The sequence below is a fragment of the Odocoileus virginianus genome, chromosome 1 (assembly GCF_023699985.2).
Source record: "Odocoileus virginianus isolate 20LAN1187 ecotype Illinois chromosome 1, Ovbor_1.2, whole genome shotgun sequence".
Lineage (NCBI taxonomy): Eukaryota > Metazoa > Chordata > Mammalia > Artiodactyla > Cervidae > Odocoileus > Odocoileus virginianus.
In genome coordinates this window covers 85532280-85555918 of record NC_069674.1, presented here as the reverse complement: position 1 = coordinate 85555918, position 23639 = coordinate 85532280, and the positions used below count along the sequence as shown (strand labels likewise).

The window sequence follows — 23639 nt, the reverse complement described above, 5'->3', positions numbered from 1 at the left end:
ATCTTCACTTATTAAAAATTATTTTCGAAAAAAGTTATATTCTTCTGTTCCTATTTTTTCTGTCTCTTCTGGTGATGAGCAAATACTAACACAAAAACTTACGACATATAAGTTTTCTACTTTTTTTTGCATGTTCTAAGTCACTCCTACCAGCTAGCACAAATACACTACTTTTAATGTGGTCAGGGAGAATTTCTCCCCAAAGGACCAAGTACTAAAAGCCAGACTATTAAATGTTTCAATGATAATACCGTTTGGTACCGTTGGATGAATAAACCAGTGTGGTTTGGACTGAAGTTTCATTTTTCTTTGCTTCCATTTTGCTGTGTATGAAGCTATCATAATTAATTTTTCAAGCTTGGCATTGCTTTGGCAAAGGGATCTCTAATATTCTATTTCCCCACTGAGCAGTGGGAAATTTTAAGGAGAAGAAGCCAGGAGAAGGAATTAGTTCTAGGTTAAACATTGCATCGACTTGTTGTGTGACTCAGACAAACCATTTACCTCTTTGTCCTTCAATTTCCCCATCACTGAAAATTGCTTTGCTTCCCTGGCACACAGCAATTTTGAAAGATGAAACATGAGTTTTGAAAAGAAACATGCCACATAATTTTGAGGTATTAGACCTCTGCTTTTGTAATACCAAAATGACCACCATTCATTAAGTTCTTTGACTAGGAGAATTCATTATTACTATTGATGATATAATTATTATTGCCTTATTACTATGTTATCATATATTTCAAGTTCTTAATAGCAATTTTAGGTGATATCTAATTTCACTTGTAGTTTATTTTATTAAACAAAAGTATCTGGAGTGTCATTTTCAATATTTGGAGGTTTGGGACTCTGTTATGATTTAATATAAAATACAAATTTAAATAAAATTTCTTCATATTTTACATAATCTTTCATTGGTTTATCTCAAGAATTTTATTTTAAAAATTAAACATTGGACACCCACAGCTCTGTGAATGTATTAGAGGACATATAAAGAGTGAATTGTTCCTTCTGCTTGAAACTTCCAAATTACAGACCATGTTATATCCAGCTTTTAAGCCCCATTGTATAGTAATGAGTTTAGCAATCTGAATAAGTTTTACTTTTCTAATATACCTTTTACTTAAGCAATATGTTAAAATATTTTAGAAATAAACTTCCCAGTTATTAAGCCTAAAATAAACATAATTTTTAATGTTTTAGAAAAAGTTTTATTTGGGCTTCAGTACAATGAGACGAATACTAAACTCTCTCCAGTGCTCCAGCTTTGTTTTTTTTTTCTCCTATGTTCATTCACTTAGTTCAAAAGACATACTACTGTCCATTTTCCCTACTCAGCCATTGGGTAAGATAAGGCTTTTTGGTGACAGGGGAAATCATGGAATGAGAAACCAGTCTAATGATTTACAGACCTAATGACCCATATGGATGAAAGTGGATTAACATCTTTATTATTTCTTGACACAGGCTTCAAATTCACTCAAGGAAAAACAGAAGTGTGAGACCCAGACTCTCAGGCAAGGTGTTCCTCTGCCTGGGCAGTACGGGGGAAGCATCCCGGCGTCTTCAAGCCATCCCCACGGTACTTTGGAGGGAAAGCCCAGCAGCAGCCACCAGGCTCTCCTGCAGCATCTGTTACTGAAAGAACAAATGCGACAGCAAAAACTTCTTGTGGCTGGTAATTTAAAATAGTACCATTTGTAGGTTATGTTAGGGCTTTTGTTTTATCAGCAAGCCAACATAATGTCTCTTTGCCTCAAGACCTAGTAAAAATTCACACTGTCGTGCAGAGGCAGATACCTAGCACTATGGAAAAGACTGTTACCCATATTTATTCCTCTAGATCTGTGGGAAAAAACTCACCTTATTTAACCTTCAGATATACCAGAGTGGACTGTGGATGAGTCATTGATCAGATGCGTATCTGCCCGATGCATTGGCGTTTTTGCCTCCACCCTACCCAATCTGGGCATCCCTAGGGGCTCAGATGATTAAGGGTCTGCCTGCCATGCAGGAGACCCAGGTTTGATTCCTGGATCTGGAAGATCCCCTGGAGAAGGGCATGGCAACCCACTCCAGTATTCTTGTCTGCAGAATCCCATGGACAGAGGAGCCTGGTGGGCTACATTCCGTGGGGTCGCAGAGTGGGACAAGACTGAGAGATGAACACACCCAACCTAGCCTTCTTCTGATATATGTCCAATAGTATACCACTTTTCATAAAAATTACCCCGTAGCTATCTTCTGTAGTTTCTTGTCTTTTCTTAAATTATGTTTGTTTCTCTGTAAGTACCTCTCTCTATATATATGTACATATACATATACATATTTTTTTTTTCAGGTGGAGTTCCCTTACATCCTCAGTCTCCCTTGGCAACGAAAGAGAGAATTTCACCTGGCATCAGAGGCACCCACAAATTACCCCGACACAGACCCCTGAATCGAACCCAGTCTGCACCTTTGCCTCAGAGCACCTTGGCTCAGCTGGTCATTCAGCAGCAGCACCAGCAGTTCTTGGAGAAGCAGAAGCAGTACCAGCAGCAGGTCCACATGAACAAGGTAAGCTTCCAAGCCACGTCAACACTCCACAGCCACCGGTGTTGGATCTGGGGCTGTTGTCACTGATACGGGCATACAGGAGAGAGTGTTGGTGTCCATCAAAATGACCTGGAGACTGCCCTCCTGGCCCTGCCGTCGGGGCTCAAAGACACCGTCACAGTACCACTGTCTTCTCCATCACTGCATGCGTAGGACATTGTAGCAAAATTGAGGTCCTAGATTTGTAGCAAAATTGAGGTCCTAGATTTGTAACAAAATTAAGGTCCTAGATTGGAAAGTCTTTTCTGACTATGTATCTGAATGCAGCAGCACATATAGGAATGCTTGTGCAGAGCCCCATGTTTTGTTACTGGGGTAAAGGTTTGAGGCAGAGTTGAAGTTTGCACAGGTGCTGCAGCTATGCCAAGGTTAGCCAGTTAGGCGTTTCTCAGCAACTTGTATGTATCCATGCTACATTTGTTTTTTAAATTATGCCCGACTTTTAGTCCAAATCAGTGCTGAAGCAGTTTCTCGGCAGCTTGTGGTATTCTCTCTGTGTCAGAAATGGACAGCGGAGGCCTGAGTCACAGCACACCCTCGGGAGCTCTCCTGCTGAGGCAGCCACAGACAGTCATCCTAATATAATGTGTCACACAGGCCGGGAGAGCATTTTCAATGAATCTGTAAGCAAATCTGGTCCATACAGTGCTTAGCCACTGCTCTCTGCTATGGTAGCCTTACAAAGGAGAATCCTTTCATTCCTGGAAAATGAAGGTCCTGAATATCAAAATTCTATCCTTTCTCCTTTGTTTCTATATTGCCTATAAATAGCTGATAGAGGCATTATATTGAGAAACAATGACCTGTTTACTGATAAATGGATAGCTAAAAATTGGCTAAGTATGTAAATGTGCTATCATATTATGATATAAGCAAAACAGGGCTTCCCAGGCAGTACTAGTGGTAAAGAACCTGCTTGCAATTGCAGGGATCATAAGAGATGCGAGTTTGATCTCTGGGTCAGGAAGATCCCCTGGGGGATGAGATGACAACCCACTCCAGTATTCTTGCCTGGAGAATCCCATGGACAGAGGGGCCTGGTGGGCTATAGTCCATGGGGTTGCAAAAAGTCAGACACAACTGAAGCGACTGAGCATAAATGAAACAAAAACTCATGGGCAAAGGTCTAATCATCTTTCTGATAGTAAGAGAAGGGGATCTTTATCATGTGCTCACCTTATTGCAGATGATATTAGAGATGTTTTCTCATCTTTGGCCTCCATCTTAACAAGGCAGAGACATGAAGGTAGCATGGATTGAAGAGCATGATACTGAACACAAATTCCCCCAACCCAACCCTTTGCACTGTTCACAAATGATGTGTATGTGTATATATATAGGGTGAGGATGGCTGGGAGTGCCAGCTGCCTATCATTTGCTTCACTGCAGATTGTATTTCACTATATTTCAGACTCTTTCTATTAGTATATCATCAGGTTAATGCCTATCTTATTGCTTCAGTATTTCTCTAAATTTATCAAATTATCTTATATAAAATCAGTCTTGTCAGAGGAGAACTGATTTTTCTCCTTGTATAATGGCATATTACTCCTTGTCCTCAATGTCATTCTGCACATTTACTGTGTTATGGCAGAGTTATGTTGATTTGTTTCTTTTGTGGTATATTAGCACAGCTTAAAATTACCAGGTATTCTTGAAACATTATCCAGTATGAAAGGAAAGGCTGAGAAGTCTTACTTTTCACCTCACAATATTTTGACCTGGAATTAGATTCATTTAGAAAAGTAGCAGTTGTTGTTATTTAATTGCTAAGTCATGTCCTATTCTTTTGCAACCTCACAGACTGTAGCCTGCCAGGCTTCTCTGTCCGTGGGAAGAAAAGTAATATCTGATTGTGAATACACTTTCTGCTACTCTGTTCTATTTCCTAGAACTATATGGAAGTGTATTCTATTACAGGTATATTAGGTAAATTGATCCCTTTGAAATCACCATCTACAGATGATTTCTATGAATACCTTTAAGAATATTTGGAAATACATTTTTTTATGATCTAGCGTTCCCACTGCTTCAAACTCAAGTGGTATGTTAATATTGGACGGAATCATTGTATTTTAGTATCACACTCGAGATTTTGACAGGCAGATGCTAAGCTCAGTCACATGAAAGAAACTAAGATGGAAAGCAGGCATTTGCATTTCAGCAATGAGAAAAGCAAATCTTATCAGAGACCTTCTTCCATGTGGAGCTGATTCCTTGGACTCTGTTAAGAATTCCTCCCAAAATTAGAAACAAACCTATACTACATGTTTGTACAGTGGTTTGATTATTAAATCTTGTCTTAATTAGGCAAAATGAAGCCCAGAAAACTTCAAAGTACAAAGCTGATCTTTATATATTAACCTCTCTCAACTTGGGTGTTTAGATTACTCAAGCAGGTCTCTCCTTGGCTTTTCTCCTTGTATGTATTCCATATGTTTAATCAAGAATCAAGATGGCATATGCACACTGGGTATTCTCCAGATTTTGAAAATATTTCACCTGTCCTCAATTGTCTAAGGGAATAGAGAGGAATTTTCTTAAATAAATATTGAACTCTATCCCATTCTATGGTATTCACAATAGAACCACTAATGAGTGAATCGCTACTGTTCACCTTTTCCATGAGGTAATGACGACATTTATTTCACGTCAGGAGAAGGCAAAATTAGATGCTGAAAGAAAAAAGGTTTCTGCATAATAATATATTTATGGGTATCATGTAGAATAACCATTAATGAAAAATAACCACAGAAACTTTAATTTATATCTTTTCCCCCCCTCAGTTATCATGGACAAACCTTTAGTGACTCATCAAACAGCCAAATAGTTGGCATCATAAACACATAGTCCTTACTCTCGTGATATTTACTACAACAGGAAATATAGGCACATATGCAGATATAGGTGTATAGATGACATATTTTATATGTCTTTTCCTTTTATTCCCTCCAGTTTGCTTTATGGCTCTTTTTTGAGGAATTTAGGAACTTTGAGGAAAAATGGAGTGAGAAGAAAGAAAAATAAGCAGATTTATCTATTAATTTACATCATATTAAATACGATTAGCCTTCCTGGTATGAAATTTTTAATGACTGATTTAAATTGCTAATAATCTTTAGAAGAATTAGAAGCAACAGTATACTTTTTCAGAGCAGCTTGTACAGTGATCGACTTATTAAATTTTAAAGACTTCCTCATATCTTGCTGTTATTTGAATGCATTTATGAAAGCAGTCAGTCATATTTGTTATAACCATACAATGTAAATGTTATTAAGCACACTAAACAATTTGCCTACCTGCTACCTACTACTTAAATGACATTTATATGGGAAATTTGTGTGTCATAAGATGCTAAAGCGCAAGCTAAAAGAAAAATGAGTGGAAAATGTCAGATTGTTTTATCTTTGCTTATAAGTTTGTATATTTTGTTTTCACTGAAAGCATTTTGAGAAGCTTAACCATAAGAAAATCATGGCTTACAACATTTGTTCTCTTGGGTTTTTTTTTTTTTTGAGACATTTGAAACATTCAGAAATGCATCTAAACAATTTTATTGCTAGTATATAGTACCTTCATGTTTAAAAAAACATTAAAGAAAAGGTTTTTAATATGAGGATCAAAGAAGACTGTTACTTTTGCCAGTATCTTTTAATTTTTTTATTGGAAAAAAAGTGGTTTTCTAAAATAAAATTTTCCTTGTAAATACAAAATAGCAAACAAAAATTTAGGAGAGTACTGGTAATTTTCTTCTGAACCCTTTTCAAGTATTAATATTGCCACAGATTTTCTGGTAAAAACTATGACTGGTGAAAACAAAATACCACAGTTGCTTGGACATTTTTATGATTTTTGAAGGAGTACTGTGACCACTGCCTGATTAATAGTAGGGCAAATGTCAAGTCACATCACTCTCTGAATGACACATAGAAATTTTCCAAAGTATATTCAGGCGTCTTTATTGTGAGAAAATTTGACATAGGTCTCTGTCCCCCTTCCAAATAACAACATAGTTCTTTGAATTATTTCTTAGTTATAGTATTAATAGCGTTGATTGCTGCCTAATTATTTCTATTTTAACTAAAATTTTGTATCTTTTCTAATATCTATGTTTTTCATATTCATCTTGTCAAATCTGTATGAGAAGAAATTTTAAGAAAATTATTTCTTATTTCAATACTTATTTGAATGACATAATCTATGCAAGGGACTTCCCTGGTAGCTCAGCTGGTAAAGAATCCGCCTGAAATGCAGGAGACCCCAGTTCAATTCCTGGGTCGGGAAGATCCCCTAGAGAAAGAATAGGGTATGCACTTCAGTGTTCATGGACTTTTCTGGTGGCTTAGATGGTAAAGAATCCGCCTGCAGTGTGGGAGACCTGGGTTCGATCCCTGGGTTGGGACGATGCCCTTGAGAAGGGAACGGTAACCCACTCCAGTATTCTTGCCTGGAGAATCCCCATGGACAAAAGAGCCTGGTGGGCTCCAGTCCGTGGGGTCGCAAAGAGCCTGACACGACTGAGCAACTAGCACAACACCAATCTATGTAAGTATCCACTTAGCAAATCATTACTGAATTCTTACTTGATTAGTACCAGACACCATTTCAGGCAGTCAGAAAACAGCATACAGCGTCCTCATGGAACTTACCATATGGGCAGCAGGGGACTGAAATATTCCAGTAAATAGCAATACAGTGTATTAAGTATCGAGATAGAGAACTTGAGGAAGGAAGTTATTTTCTTTGAGGAAATAAGTTTGAGACTTGTTTAGTTTCTCTCAGGATTATCGTGTACTGTTTATATATTTTCCTCTCCTTCTCCCTGTCTCTGTCTCTTTTCTGTCTCTTTCTCTCTGTCTTTCCCTCTCTCTCTCTTTCTCTCCCTCCCTTACTCCCTCGTTCTTTCTTTCTTTATAAAATGCTCTGTGATAAATATCTTATGCATTCCTATGACTGGATATCAGCCAACACTTAAAAAAAAAGCCCACACAAATCATGAGATGATATCTTATACATGTCAAGGTTCACTCTAGATATCAGTATTTATTATATATTTGTTACTATGATACTTAGGCATTTTGACATGAGTGCTATTTTATCATAATAAAAATATATCTAAGACAAGAGCTGTAAAGGGGAGGCTGAACAGATGTCCTGTGTTGCCCTTATTAAAACAGGTAGATTTTTATGTCTGACAAGCAAGGCATGAATATAATTAAGCTCAAATGCTGGTACAGAGCTAATGGGGAGCGTTCATCAGGTTTGGAAGAGTATTTGACCCTTTATTGGAGTAGTATCTATTGTATTCCTTTTCTTGACATAATTTTCTAGCATAAATGTTACATTTTCTCCTTAACTCCTCATGATTCATACTCATTTCTTGTCCCCAGTAATCCATCCAGAACAGCCTAGAGGAGAATATTCTTTCATGCCTGTAGTCACATACAAACATAGCATGGTTTTGTGTCTGTGCATATATTTCTTCTTATAAAGCATCCCTAAAGCCATGTCTAAATTTTGAGCAAAGTATATATTTTCCCAAGGAGATTAATTTGAACAACAATACATAGACATTTACAATCCCAAACATATTTTGAAGTCACACTTCATATTAGTTTATTTTAATAAGGTGAACTCTATCCATGCCTTACTTGTAAGATGAAAATTTTGCGAATAATTACATAAGGACCATGTACCAATTTTTGCTTTTTCCTACACCTGTTTCTCCCAGTGTGTCTTTTCCTCCCAGTCTTTTACACAACTTGCACCTCTCCAGAATGTTCCCAAAGGAACTTTAGGGATAGGTTCCTTTAAATGGTGCCGGCTCTCTTTGTATAGGCTCTTCCATGAGCTGGGACACCATGCCAGCATTCTTATGTGTATCATCTCCTCAAACTATAATACACTTTTTTTTTTCCCAGTATGAAGAAAGTTAATTTTCTTCTTAGTTCTTTTGTAACTAAGTTGACCAAGATGACTAGGTTAGTAGTGGACAGAGCTGGGATGCCAGCATAGGTTGTCTGACAAAAAATCCTGTCCTTAACCTAAACTTGGGCCAGTGATTTTCAGTGTTGTTATTTATCACCAAGGAGACAAGATTTTCCTGATTTTATTTTTGCCCAAAGTAGGAAACTTACAATGGAAAACACGGCAAACAAACCAACAAAAAAGGAAGGTCATCTTATTTTTTAGGTATTGGTTTGGATTTGCCAGGATGAAGAAATCCCATTTCCTGACCTTGATTCCTGGTTCTCTACGCATTGCCCTCCCTCCGGTTACTCCCTTGGAAGTGTGTTTATATAGACTCAGCGGTGGTACTTCCAGATATTCTCTTGGCTTTCCAGTGGTGTGGTGTGAACACGGTAGAGAACCAGCTGCAGTAGAGAACTACTGCAGCCAGGCGTGCTTCATTCCTTTCTCCTGTGTCGCAACATTGCTATGTTGTTTAGATTGAGCAGATATTTTCTCACAGGAGTTCTGAGCAAGCCTAAAGCTGAAAATCAACTGACTTCATCAGGTTCAACTGAAATGCAAATGTTGGCATCTCATCTATGAGTGGTTGGAAAATGCCTTTTTTTAAGTTTTGAAAAATGGACGAGTAGAAACTTGAACTGGGCTTTCATTTAGGAAAGTCGGCATTACTGTTGTCAGGTTTAATTTCTCTCTATCCACATGACAGCTTGTTTTTATGCAGAGTCTTTAATCACCAATTTAGGATTACATTTTGCCCATTAGATGGATAGTATGTCCAAAAACTTTAGCAGGCATTGAAAAGCAGTCTTAATTTTATAACTATAAAAAGCCTCCTAGATTATTTATCTATCTATAGAGGTTTATAAAAGAAACTTTGACTTTACCCTCAAATAGATGCTATTTCGACATGATTAGCCCAATGTAAATAGATCGTTGTAGGTATGTATTGAGCTTCAAAAATCCCCACTTATGCTGCAGTACCAGCTTACATCATCACAGAGAATTCATATAGAAGCTTTTCATATAATTACAAGTTGATGGTTTAAAATATACAGAAAATGGCTTGTTGCTTTATTATTAGATGTGATGAAATCCTGTGTTTGGAAAAGAAACTAAATGACCATTTCAGTGGATTAATGTGTAACATTCATAAATGTTCCCAGTGCTGCTTTCATAACTTGAAGACCAAGGGAAGGACCTCGACCTTTCCTTTTCACTCTGCACTGTTAATCTAGTCAGAGATGCTTTTATTGAAGGAGAAAAACAATAGTTGGACATGACTATGAGGTAAGAAAATAGGGGAAAGAAAACTATCTGGGGAATTGGACCGTGTGAGTGCTTTGACTGATGTTGATTCCAGGAGTTCAAAAGGAGTGGGAAACTAAATAATTTGGTTGTTTCCCAACCTTGACAAATAGTTTCATTTGACAGAATGAAATAATTAAGTCTTACTAAGGAATTTTTAATATAACTAAGTGATTTGTGGACATGAAAACCGCAAATGTGTAGCAGTCTCTTTGTTACAGATTTTGGATGCCTGTAAGTTCTTGATTTTAGGGTTTTTTTTTTCCCTTCTGTATCTTTCTTCTCTTTCTTTAAATATTTATGAAAACTAAGGGATTATAGTGACCCTGAAATGTCATACGGTCTGGAGTATTCCCATCCTTCAGGCAGAATTGATGCCAGGGCTATGCTCTCACATCCTAAATATACCACTTCTCTCTTGCTCTCAGCTTAGTTATATCAACCAGCAATAAAAACTCACTTCTAAAAAATAATTTCCTGGCATGGAATAATTGATATTCCAAAAAGATTTATTAGCACCCATTATGCTGCATCCTAGAAATGAAAATAAAAGCATGTTTTTCCCCTTGAATGGCTCATAGACTTGCAAGTAGATAATTCTAATCAAAGATAGGTCTACAGAAAATGTAGTTCCTATGAATTGCAAAATCTAGAATGCTGGGTAGCCTTTTTTTTTCTGATGCCCTGCACAATTATTTAATTTTTTTTGCCATTGTGGCCAAACTATAACCTGTTTGTCCTCCAGTGCTCTGATCTATAAATTTTAGAGGTTTTTAGTGAGAATTACATGAGAGGATGTTCTGAAAGTGCTTTGTAAACATAGTAAGAAATCCTTACATTTAACACAGTATTTATATTTTTATATAGTACCAAGTTCTATTTTCCTCATTCTGTTAATGAAAATAGCTGTCTGGAAGTGGTAGAATATTTCTAAGACACACATTTTTCACTTCTCTCAGTATTACATCAAGCTACTTTATTGTAAACCAGACCACTAAATTTTGTTCCAGCTATCTCTTGTATCTTTGTATTCATTATGAAGCTGACCTTGTTTTTCTCTTTGGAACAATATTATGTTTAGTTATTGAATTTTTTAAATTTATTTTAATTGGAGGCTAATTACTTTACAGTAATGTGGTGGTTTTTGCCATACATTCACATGAATCAGCCATGGGTGTACATGTGTTCCCCATCCTGAACCCCCCTCCCACCTCCCTCCCCATCCCATCCCTCAAGGTCATCCCAGTGCACCAGCCCTGAGCACCCTGTCTCATGCATCCAACCTGGACTGGTGATCTGTTTCACATATGATAATGTACATGTTTCAATGCTATTCTCTCAAATCATCCCACCCTTGCCTTCTCCCACAGAGTCCGAAAGTCTGTTCTTTATATCTGTGTTATTGAATTTTTTATTGAGGTGTAATTCACACACTGTAATTTATTTTCCTTTTGCTGTGCAGTTGAATGATTTTTGACAAATGCATATCATCACATAATCACCACAACCAGGATATAGAACTAGTCCCTCAGCTTCCAAAATTGCCCTGTGTTCTCCTTTGTAGTCAGTCCATGCTCGTACTTCCAGCTCCTGGCAAAGTAAAATTTTTGACCATTTAGGGAACATAAAACAAATCACAAGTATGAAGGATGGTGTATTGTTTTTACTTTGTTATACCTTAAAAAGTTTTTTTTTAATTGAAGGATAGTTGCTTCACAATGTTGTGTTGGTTTCTGCCATACCTCCACTTGAGTCAGCACAGGGGTACGTATGTCCCCTCCCTCTTGAACACCGCTCCCGTCTCCCCCTCACCCCACTCCTCTCTCTGGGTTTCCACACAGCACTGGGTTGGGCTCTGCGTGTCACACAGCAAGTGTCCAAAATATGCAAGCAGCTCATACAGCTCAATCCCAGAAAAACAAACAGCCCATTCAAAAAATGGGCCAAAGACCTAAACAGACATTTCTCCAAAGAATGTGTGAAGATATACAGATGGCCAACAAACACATGTAAAGGTGCTAAACATCACTCATTATTAGAGAAATGCAAATCAAAACTACAATGAGGTATAACCTCACACAGGTCAGAATGGCCATCATTAAAAAAAAAATCTACAAACAATAAATGCTGGAAAGGATATGGAGAAGGGAACCCTCTTGCACTGTTGGTGGGAATGCACGTTGATACAGCTGCTATGGAGAACAGTATGGAGATTTCTTAAAAAACTAGGAATAGAACTACCGTATGACCCAACCTTCCCACTACTGGGCATATACTCTGAGAAAACCATAGTTGAAAGGTACACATGTGCCTCAATGTTTGTTGCAGCACTTTTTACAATAGCTAGGACATGGAAGCAACCTAGATGCCCATTGACTGATGAATGAATACAGAAATTGTGGTGCATATACACAATGGAATATTGCTCAGATATATATAAACACACACACATTTGAGTAGTCCTAATGAACTGGATTAACCTAGAGCCTAATATACAGAGTGAAGTAAGTTAGAAAGAGAAAGGATGGTGTATTTTAAGAGCGTGTAGACATCAGCCCTAAATGATCTAAACCATAGAATGTTCAAGCAAGAAGAGACATAAGGGCGTCTTGGCCAAGGTCAGAAGCTGATAGTCTATGGACTGGATCCATTCTGTTCAACTGATGTCTTTGGGCTGCCCAGTGTCTTAAAAAGCACTCAATCTTTAAAGATAGAGAGATTTCAAATACGAATCTAGATTTCTGGCATTGTCTGAAAAATTGAAAAGTCTGACTACACTGAGCCCATGGCATTTTTCACATGGCATTTATTGTCGGGGTGTCTTCTTGGTTGTCCTTTTTAAAGAGGACTTGTACTGTTCTCCAGTTTACCAGACCGAGGGATTGATGAGTAGGGAGAAAGGGGGCTGTTTACCAGTCAAGTGATCCAAGCTCCCTGGCTCCAAGACCTCGTCTGTTCTGAGACACAGTCCAAAAACACTAATCAAAGGGCGAGTGAAGCGACCTAGCATGCCTCTCCTCATGGTGCCACTATTCCTTACCATTAAAGAAGGGGGAAAAAAAACCCACAAAACTTTCAAAGTGTACTGTCAACTGAAGATCAGGAAGGAGGTTATCAGGGGGAAAAAATCCTATTATGTAATATAAAAGGACATAAAATTACCCAGTGATGTAACAGAAGGAAAAATAGCTCATCTGTGTTCTAGTTAAGAAATGCCCCCCAATAGTCTGGCTGGGGATTTTATGTTCTCAAAAGTCAGTCTTCCTGTTTCCACTTTTGCCCACCTAAATCCAACCTTAGGTAGCTTCCAGAGCGGTCCTTTACAAATGCAAATCACGTTGTGTCAAGCACTTGCTTAAAAGTCCCCAGTTGTTCCTTATAGTTTGTAGGATAAAATCCAGATAGCTTTGCAGGGGCCCACAAGGCTCTTGCCCCCTCATTGACCTTGTCTCCCAGCTCCCTTCCCTTACCCGCTGAGCTCCCACCACACTGGCTCCCGTCTGGTGTGTGGGCAGTCAGTCTCCTCCCATGTCATGAAATGAACTGCTTGTCACAGTTCTGGTGGAATATTCAGCCTCCAGGTGTTGTTAATACTCTGCTCAAACCTCACCTCTTCAGAGGGGCCTTCCTTGCTCATGCAGATTAGGCACACTCACTCCTTTCCTCATTGTTCACTGTCACATTAAGTTCCACTCTTCAGTTGTTTATTTTTTATTTCTCCTTGAGACAGGATCTTGCCTAACTGACCACTCTCTTCCCAGGTCCTGGCATATGTAGCAAGTGCTCAATATAAATTTGTTGACGGAGTAAAAAAATGGGTAACTTTAACTAGCTGGGAGGAGGAAATTTTTTAGTCTCTTTTCCAGAAGTGAACACTTCAGTTATTGGAATATTAGGATGTTTCAAGAGCCAAAGAAAGGACATTTTAATAGCAGGCATTGTTTTGGACAGTCATTTAGAGTTACAAAAACGAATGCACTTTCATTAGGTATCCACTTGGCCCCTAGATTAATTTTATATCTCTTCAGTATTGGCAAGAAGGGATGTTTTTCAGTTTAGACTTTTAATTAATGTGAATAACGGACCAGGACTTAGGAAGTTTTTCTCTCTTGTTATTTAACTTTGGCTCTTCTGATTTCTTCCCTAAAGTGCACAAAATGACATGGAATATTTTGTCTTGAGTCAGAGTTCTTCTCTAAGTAGACCTCTTGATTTGAAAGCCCTCCAAATTCCGCATGTTGTTTCTGAGAACAGTTGGTACATACCTAATCTATTTGTGAGTTGAGACAGAATTTTATCATTATTTTTAAATCTAGTTTCCTTGGAGCTTAAGGGAAAGGTTTTATTTTCCAAAAGAAGTATTTTACATGTATTTAAAAGAAAAAAAAAATCCTTTGCTTTTTGCCATTCCCCAAGAAAATCTGTCTTAAAATCTGAGGCAAAATAAGAAAGTGATGAGTAGGGTCAAAGGTCATTTTGCATAGTTTAATTCAAACACTTGTGCTGAATTATTTGTTGACAATTTCAGAAAATCAGATGTCTATTTGAAACAGATTTATTCCTTATATACTTCTGTGCTTAGTTTGATATTCCATTTCTGAAAATATTTGTGGGGACATGAGGGATTTCTGTGGCTAAAGTTAAAATATAAAATTTTTAAAGATATTTTATTCAAAAAATAGATATTTTATTCAAAAGCGCTATGCTTACATTAGCTTCTAGACTTATATCAATGTAACTTACACATTGAATTAAATGGGTTAAGGTGTAAAGATTAGCAGCACAATCTTTAAATGTTATTTAACGAATTTTATACCATTTGCTAATAGAATATATGGTGTTCAACATGGAATATAATATATTGAAATTATGGACTTGCTATACTTATTACCCTGGCATGGATTGATGAGAATTGAAGAGTCAAGTTGTAATACTTGAATGTATTAGAGATTTGGATAAATGATCATGCTGTCTGGTCTGTAAAATCTCCAGTGTGAGCCTGTATATGTGTGCTACATATGCGGAATGGTCATGGACCGCCTGCAGCCTTCTCTAATGTTCAGTACACTTGCTATACTGAACTGACTCATTTGGAAAAAACCCTGATGCTGGGAAAGAATGAAGGCAGGAGGAGAAGGGGATGACAGAGGATGAGATGGTTGGATGGCATCATCGACTCAATGGGCATGAGTTTGAGTAAACTCTGGGAGTTGGTGATGGACAGGGAGGCCTGGCGTGCTGCAGACCATGGGGTCGCAAAGAGTCAGATAAAACTGAATGACTGAACTGAACTGACACTTGCTATACAGTAGCATGGAAGATCCCCTAAAGGAGGGCATGACAACCCCCTCCAGTATCTTGCCTGGAGAATCCCATGGAAAGAGGAGCCTGACAGGCTACAGTCCATAGTGTCGTAAAGAGCTGGACCTGCCTGAAGCGACTGAGGACGCACACACAGCATGGAGAATACAGGGCCACACTGACAGATGAGAATGAGCGAAGATAAAAGGAGCAGAAGCCTCAGCGCAGCCATCATCTCCTTCATCTCAGCTGGGCTCCCCACCGGAGTAACTCACCTGGTGTCAGACGAACGGCACAGGGTGTGCTTTACAGATGGAGCCTCAGCCGAGATTACACAGGCTCACACATTTATCTGTCACACAGATGTTTCTTCTTGTGTTTTCTAGCCAGCAGGGCAATGGCTCAGCTTTGCTGGGGGATCACCTCCAGATGTTCAACCAAAGAGAGACCCTGCTACCTCACTGAGAGTCAGCAGACAGCTCCTCCCTGTAGCTGGGGGCCCTGAGCGACGGTACAAATTAGAAAAGGCTTAACCCATACCTTCTTGGTAATGGTCATAGTTGTAGTTCAAAAACACATAGAGCACAGCATAGTCCAAACACTGGATTTCCTCGTACGTGGTCAGAAACTTGCAAATCACATCAAGTAACTCTTTATTTTAAAAATCCAAAATAAGTCAAACCTGGCATGTGGATCTTCTGAGACTTTTGTTTGCATGTTTTCTTGATGTTAATTACTAATTTTTCCACTCCAGCAAATTTGACTGTTTAAGCAAAATCAGCTTGAGTCATATATCTCAAATAAGAAGTTTAGATTAACTCCCTCCATGCATTTATAGTTTGCCAAATCGTCTCCAGGAGATCCCATTTATTTCTTTTGTATTTTTAGAAACTTCACAAAGAGCACATTTTATTCCAGAAATGGTGAAAAAGATGTCGTTATTATTCATGTGGACGTTGGCATTCACTTTATAACTTGGGGGGAAAGAAACGTGTCAAAGCTTTATTGCTAAGTACAAATTAAGTTTTCAGATATTTATGAAGACGAGAGAGAAACAAGGATAAATTCTAGATTTTTGGTTTGTGCAACCGGATAATGGTGTTTACTCAGAGAAGGAAAATTAGGTGATCAATACATTTGTGTACAAATGGAATAAAGGTTATCTTTGAGCTACTCAAAGTTTCTGACACCTAGTGGAGGTTCTAGATCTAAGGGATAACATTAGGCAAGCAGTTGAATTATGTAAGTTTGGGGTTGAGGGGAGACATTGATTTGTTTATATGAATTCAGTTGTTGTTGGAATATTGCTGTTTCAGAGTGGAAGGTATAAAATGTTCTAGGTATATTTTCTGGAGATGATTCAGCTTTTGGGGGGCATGAAATTCCTTCTCTATAAAATAAGAATTTGAAGAATGTTGTTAGAAAATTTTCAACTCCAACATTTTATATCTATATGATCTCCACTCATAAGTCACTGTTTTGTATCAAGAAATGTTTCTTTTACAAACCGTTAAGGAATTCTGCCCTTAGAAGAAAATTGTTTTGCCATCTGGCCTTCTCATCCAGTTATCACAGCATTATCCATCCTGGCACTTATTTCTCTCGTACTTCAAGTCCGGCAGAAGTGTAGATGAAGCCAGAGGCGCTGGAACAAACAGCACTGATTCTGTGTTGCACACTGGAGATCGTTTTTACACACTTCCGTGTGTGTCTCTATGTCAACGAGGTGGTAAATACTGATCAGATTTGATTCGGGGACTAAATGATGTGATTTCTGGGTACTCCAGTGACTTCAGGAGTACATTAACAGATCAGATTTTCTGTTAAAGGTTTTCAGTTTAAATGAACATATGAAATATTTGGTGAACACTCAGCATTTTGTCAGTATTAAAGATTTTCTTTGACATATTTGCTATCTATGGGAAATTATATTTCAGTAAATTGACATACATCTTGTCTATTCGTTGGCTGCGCCACCGTTAGTATTATAAATCTCTTATTTTCAAAGATGATTTGATTTTGTCATGTTTTCTTTTCAAAAATACTTCATCCTGGCTGCTCCTGTTAATATCTGATTTTAAGTGCCACTGGATTTGGTATTTATGCAGTCATTACTGACTTTTTAACAAGAGAGATTTCAGTCAGTTAGGGTTTCCCCAGTGGCTCAGCAGTAAAGAATCTGCCTGCAATGCAGGAATCACGGGCAACACAGGTTTGATCCCTGAGCTGGGAAGATCTCTTGGAGGAGGGCATGGCAATCCACTCCAGTATTCTTGCCTGGAGAATCCCATGGGCAGAGGAGCCTGTCGGGTCACAGTCCATAGGGTCGCAAAGAGACAGACATAACTGAAACAGCTAAGCACACACGCGGTGTGGATGAAAGCCTAGTTTGAGTGAATTCTAAAGAGACTGTGAGAAGAAAAATGAAGACAATGAAGAGAAATAACTCAAGGAGATTTACTGTGAAGGAAGGTACATAATGTGTGTTTTTTGGTGGGTTTTTTTTTTTTTTTTTTGGTGAGGTGATGGGGGTGGGACCAAGGGAGGTTACATTTAAGATGGATAGTAAGACTGAAGGTGTCCAAGTGGAAGTACTCCAGCGGAGATGGGAAATGAGTGATGGAGAGCCGAATGGAAAATTGCAGGGATGGACAGGACCCAGAGCATTAAGCTAAGGGCTGGACTAAGATAGGGATGCAGACCTTTCTTCCACTGTTATGTGAGTAAGGGTGAGTGGGACAGCTTGGTAGCAGAATGTTGAACTTCTCTATTTTTAAATGTCTGTTTTCTCACTGAAATAAGAAGCAAAAATAGCAGGAGTGAGGAAAAGATCTAGATAGTAGGAGTTTGAGGAGAAAGGAGGTACTTTGAAGTAGTCAATGAGAGAGTGAGAGAAAATTAGCCAGAGAAATGTAGTAGTATTTCCAGTCAGCACTGAGGGTCCATTTGAGGGTTATGATCACGGATATGAAGCAAAACACTCAGCGTGATTGTAATTTGTTTATTTGTTTCCTAGCTTATTCAGCTGCTTGGGTTTGGCAGAGATTTAATATTAAGCAAGGTTGGAAGTCTTACTCATACAGGAAAATCCATATTGAAAAGGGCAGGGGAGTTGAAGATAGTAATAAGGGAGTGATGTTTAATGATGAAGAATGGAACCCAGTCCGGCAAGGAGGGAAGTTGAGGAACGAGGGTGGAGGGGGTGACAGGCAGGGAAAATGTGGCAGGTTCAATAGCTTGGAGAGCCCTCCAGAGGTGAGGAGTGGGTCGGGGTCAAAATATTCTGAGGATGAGCCCGAGGAGGCAAATGATGTCTGAAACTGAGGTTTAAGAGCATGTACAGCCACCAACAAAGGCCAGATCACTGGGAGCTGAAGTAGAGTGGAGGATAAGACCATTGGAGGTTACGAGGTCAGGACACTGAGAGGCCATGCTGGAACTGAAGCTGAGGAAAGAAATAGCAACAGAAAAGTCTTTTTACTTAGCGGGTGGTATCTGTGACTTCCTCTTGGTTATTAAATACTCCCTGTGGTCAGACATCCAGAAGCTGAATAAGATGCAGAGTTACCCCTAGGAAGCAGGAACTTTTGACGTGGCATTTCCTGGACACTGGTCACACATGCTCCCTGGCTGACCTTCATGAATGGCCCTTAGTTCCTGTCCTATAGCCACACATCCATAGAGTTTTGCTTTTTTATCCTCTTGCCCTCACAGAGGCTCTTAGGGGGAGGATCTTTTGACCACCTTGTGAAGGCATCTGTTTGACCCACCAGTATCATTGGCTCATCAGCCCTGATAAACTAGCTCCCATGAACTTTTCCAGCTAAGCTGGGGTATCAAGAGGTGGAATTTCCACAGCTCAGCAAGCATACATCCAGAAGACGAATGCAACAGTCTTCTGACAGATAGTGTCTCGAAGGGGCTCTCGCAGTCCCCTTCGCCTGACTGATATGTTTTCTAATTTAATGTCTTCTCCCACAAGATCCTCTAACCTGCTCTTGTATGTTGTCTTGGTGAGTGAGGAGGTCAAGGTAGCAAGCCTGGCTGGTCATCTCTTTCTCTGTGTCTGTCCACCCCTGTCTTGAAGAATGAGTGGATGTTTGTCACTGAATGTTCTTATCCCTGGTGTCCCAGCTAAACCTGGAGCTTTTCAGTTAAAAGCCTGCTTCTTTTCCGTGGTGTTACGTGTTCTTTTTCTAGTCAATTAAGTGGAGTTCTACAATCGTATAGTCAAAATTCAGGAATAATACATTGTCTCTTTTCTCCAAAATCTCAGTCTTATATATGCTTTATCCTAAGTTATATTTTATTTCTCTAGAATCTTATTCACAACTCAAATATATTATAAACTGGGTCACTCTTTCCAGAATCATCTTCCAGCATTCTCTCCCTGTCTTCCTGTGCTCAAACCGCACCGACCTTTCAAGTTGCTCAGACACACTGGGCTCTCCTCCAGTCCACACACTGTGCCTTCTGCCAGAAGTGCTCCCTCCCCTGATTTCCACTCCTCACACACATCCAACTCCTCCTGTCCATCCTTCATATCTGATGTCTCAGCCTCCTCAGTGAAACTTTCCTAAATCGTCCACACTTCCCTCCTGTTTCATTTAGTGTGTATTCTTACAGCACGCTGTATTGCTCCCTTTTTCATTTACCATACTTGAAAATAAAAATAAATTTATGCATCTGTTTGGTGCCCTTCTAACACTCGAAACTGAAAGCTCCCTGAGGGAAGGGCAATGGCTGTTTCCCCAGTGCCTAGCAGAGAGTCTGAAACATAGTTGGCACTCAATAAATATTTGCTGAACAAATGAAAACTCCCAGTATAATTCTTACTACAGTGAAATTGCAGGGCTTTGTCAGCATATGCAAGGCCATTTGAGGTTGTGAGCACTGGAGGAAAGTCTGAGGTTAAGACACCCTTCAAAATTTGAGTCCTTATGTATTCTAAACCTACAGGATGTGTCCAGCTTCTAAAAACATAGGTGTGAGTGGGAGATAAATTTGAATTTTTCATAGAAAAGTCTGTATTCATGATTTTTGTGTTGGTATTCTAACCATGCTGCTCATCATAATAGTTGGTATGTTGCTTACATGGGCACCGACTCAGCAGAAAATTCTAACCACTCTTCGAAACACAGTTCAGGATCTGCAGATAACCAGTCAGCAGGCTCCTTGTCAAATGAAACAAAAGGCCTATGTGAGATGAAATCATCGTGAGAATTTTTCCCCATATAACAAGTTTTTATGCCGTGGCATTTTGCTATTGTTCAATTTAGGTGTATTGCCAATTATCTTTTTAAATTATAATTCATACATTTCTAGAGATTAAATATGATTTAATTTAAAAATAAAAGGTCTAAATAATTTTCAAATTCAAATGATTCCTTGTTATGGTCCTATTCTTTAATTTATATTTGGATATTAATAAAAAATTCTGTGCTATCTCTAAATTTTGCATCTTTTTGAAGTTCAAGATTTTAAAGTCAATATTTCCACTTTGCAGAAGTATACATAGCTCTTTTGTCATTTGACCGTTTGGGTATAGGAAAATTAACAGACAAAAGCACTCTTAGAATTTATGCTTCTGACTTATACCATGGTTGCCATTTGTTGGAAAATGAGATTGGGGAAGTTTTTCATTACCTTTCTATTAATATTATTTCTGCTACACTTCTTCTTTTAGGGAAAAAATATTCTCAGGTTTGCCTGGATTAAACTGATTCATTACAACCTGTCCTGTGTGAGTTTCATGGTTTCCAAAGGAAAAGTTCATTATTTCCCCTTTTCCCACCATTTTTTAAATCGGTTAGAGAGTGAACTATTTTAAAAAACAAAACATTTAAAGACCTCATTCCCTGCCTAGGACATCAATACAGTATGGAATTGGTGGGACTGCTTCAAATTTAGTATTACTGAAGAATTTCATTGCATAAAAATTCATTCTGAAAATGATCCTCAGAGATTAGAAATCAGGGTGTACTGAAGTAGAATTACAGGAAATCAAAGTGTATATTACTGCTCTGTTACCACCAAGAACCACTGAATATTGAACCCCTGAACACTCTCTTCTAGCTGCTTTCGAAATCTATTGAACAACTGAAGCAACCAGGCAGTCACCTCGAGGAAGCGGAGGAAGAGCTTCAGGGGGACCAAGCGATGCAGGAAGACAGAGCGCCCTCTAGTGGCAGCAGCACTAGGCGTGACAGCAGTGCTTGTGTGGACGACACATTGGGACAAGCTGGTGCTGTGAAGGTGAAGGAGGAACCCGTGGACAGTGATGAAGATGCTCAGATCCAGGAAATGGAATCTGGGGAGCAGGCTGCTTTTATGCAACAGGTAATAGGCAAAGATTTAGCTCCAGGATTTGTAATTAAAGTCATTATCTGAACATGAAATGCATTGCCGGTTTTGGTAAATGGATATTATTTCCTATCCGTTTATATCTCTGAATGATTTGACTTTAGTGTTTAAGGATTCTGATTAATGCAGATATATCTATATATAGATCTTTCTATATACTGATCTCTATATAGATAGCAAGGTTTCTTGAAACTCTACTGGTAAGGAAATACCTGTTACACTAAACTTATACTACATCAGTATCCAAGTAATTAATAGGCTTTTAATTCATCCCAAAGCCTGCCACACCAATTACGTCTAAGGAAAACGAACTGTTGGTTTTAGTTTATCTGTTGAGATCAGTGACTGCTGAATAGTTTTCCAGTCTGATCAATGAAACATTTTATTAGTTACTGATTTTTTTTAATATGTAGAATTCAATTTTCACATTGTTGTACATAATGTATCATACTACAGTCTTGAACCCTATTAAAATTAGTCAGCCCCTTCCTTCCTCTCTCTTTTTTTGTTAAGTGAAATGTTCTGGTTACTATGCCAGTAGTCCTAGGTTATTGTATAGATTGCAGTTGAAAATATTAGGAATAGAGGTGGTTCTAAATATATAGATGCAAAGTACAGCACTATTTTAAATATCACATTCTGTCTCACCTAGTACTGCTCATTTCATTTTTATCCTGTGTTATTTGATGACATTGTTTATTGAAAAAGATCAAATGAAGCAGATGCAAATGCTGGCAAGAACTAACGTGCCGCTTTATGGTCCAATCAGATACGACATTGTATCTCCAGCTGTGGAAAAAATAGTAAGTTTGATTATTATCTGACCTGAAGTAAAAAATCATGTTTAAAAGAAGGTGTGTCATATTTGATCATCGTTATCACTAGGATCTCTTCAGTATAATTCCATAATGACACAATGTATACCATACTATTTTGGCAAATAAAAAATTAGGAAAGTTAGGTTTAACAAAAGAATCTACTTGTACATAATGCACCTTCAGAAGGACGGTGTCCTTTGATGCTATGAAATGCAAACAACTTTGAAGGCAACAGAAGACTGTTTATTTAAGTCAGTTCTTCGTCAGGTTCCTGCTGTTCTACAGAAAACTGTTTCTATGAGGCTGAACAGGAAATGCCTTGTGGAAACAGGAAGTCCAAGTGATTCATGTACTGAGGAATGTAGGGAAAAAAAACGGAGGATAGTGTTTTACTCTGTCTGTTTTTAAAGGGCACTCTATGAATTGATTTATTGTCTAAGAAAATAACACCGCAAGTAGGGAAATTGTTAAGGAAGCTTTTCACTGGAACATTTCCTTCATACTCTCTTTTGATATGTTTACCTTGTTTTATAGGTTTACTTTTGTTAAGCTAGTTAAAGATTCGTTGTATTAAGACCCCTTTAATATGGATAATCCAAATTGACCTAGAATCTTTGTGAGGTTTTTTTCTATTAAAATATTTATATTTCTAAATCCGAGGTATTTTAAGGTGTAGTATCCTGTTTCAAAGGAGATATAGCAGTTTTGCCAAATGTAGACCTTGTATAACTGTATGTTACTGGCACGTGTTGTTTACATTTTGCTGTGACATTTAAAAATATTTCTTAAAAAAGGTTACTGCTAAAGATACATTATCCTTTTTTAAAAAGTCTCCATTCAAAGTAAAGTAACATAACTAGAAGTTAGAAAGTTTAAAACTTTTCCATATAATGAAAGTCCTTCGATAATTTGACAAATAGCTGTAATAGGCAACACTTCCTACTACCAACATATTTTGGTTAGTATATTCCTTCAGATTAAAATGACTTTTTGTCAGTTGTTTTGCATTAAAAATATGGCATTCCTAAGATAAAATTTTATATTTTTTCCATCTCATAAATATACATTTTATTTAAAATCTTTTTGCAATCTCATAAAAAAGGGATAGTGCATCTTTTAAAATACATTTTATTTGGGGAGGAACATGTGGCTGAGCAGGCTTTTGTATAATATTACTGCAAAGATATGTAATCACAAACGAAAAAAAAACCTATTTTTTATAGTGTCATTTGAGAGAGCTTCATCAGTACAGTTGGTGGACATTAATTGTTTGAATTTGA

At 38.1% G+C, this 23639-nt stretch overlaps 1 protein-coding gene across 19 annotated transcripts in view; it reads left to right on the top strand.

Annotated features, from left to right (window-relative positions):
• Window positions 1–23639, top strand: part of HDAC9 (histone deacetylase 9) — a 972671-nt gene that overhangs the window by 597068 nt on the left and 351964 nt on the right. For all 19 annotated transcript variants that reach the window (XR_011488684.1, XM_070470395.1, XM_020901439.2 and 16 more), the window contains 3 exons: window positions 1468–1678; window positions 2342–2559; window positions 21254–21517. Coding sequence is in view for 18 of the 19 variants with exons in the window: in XM_070470395.1 (XP_070326496.1) it covers window positions 1468–1678; window positions 2342–2559; window positions 21254–21517 (693 nt within the window). In the remaining variant the exon portion in view is untranslated. The remainder of the gene's footprint in view (window positions 1–1467; window positions 1679–2341; window positions 2560–21253; window positions 21518–23639) is intronic.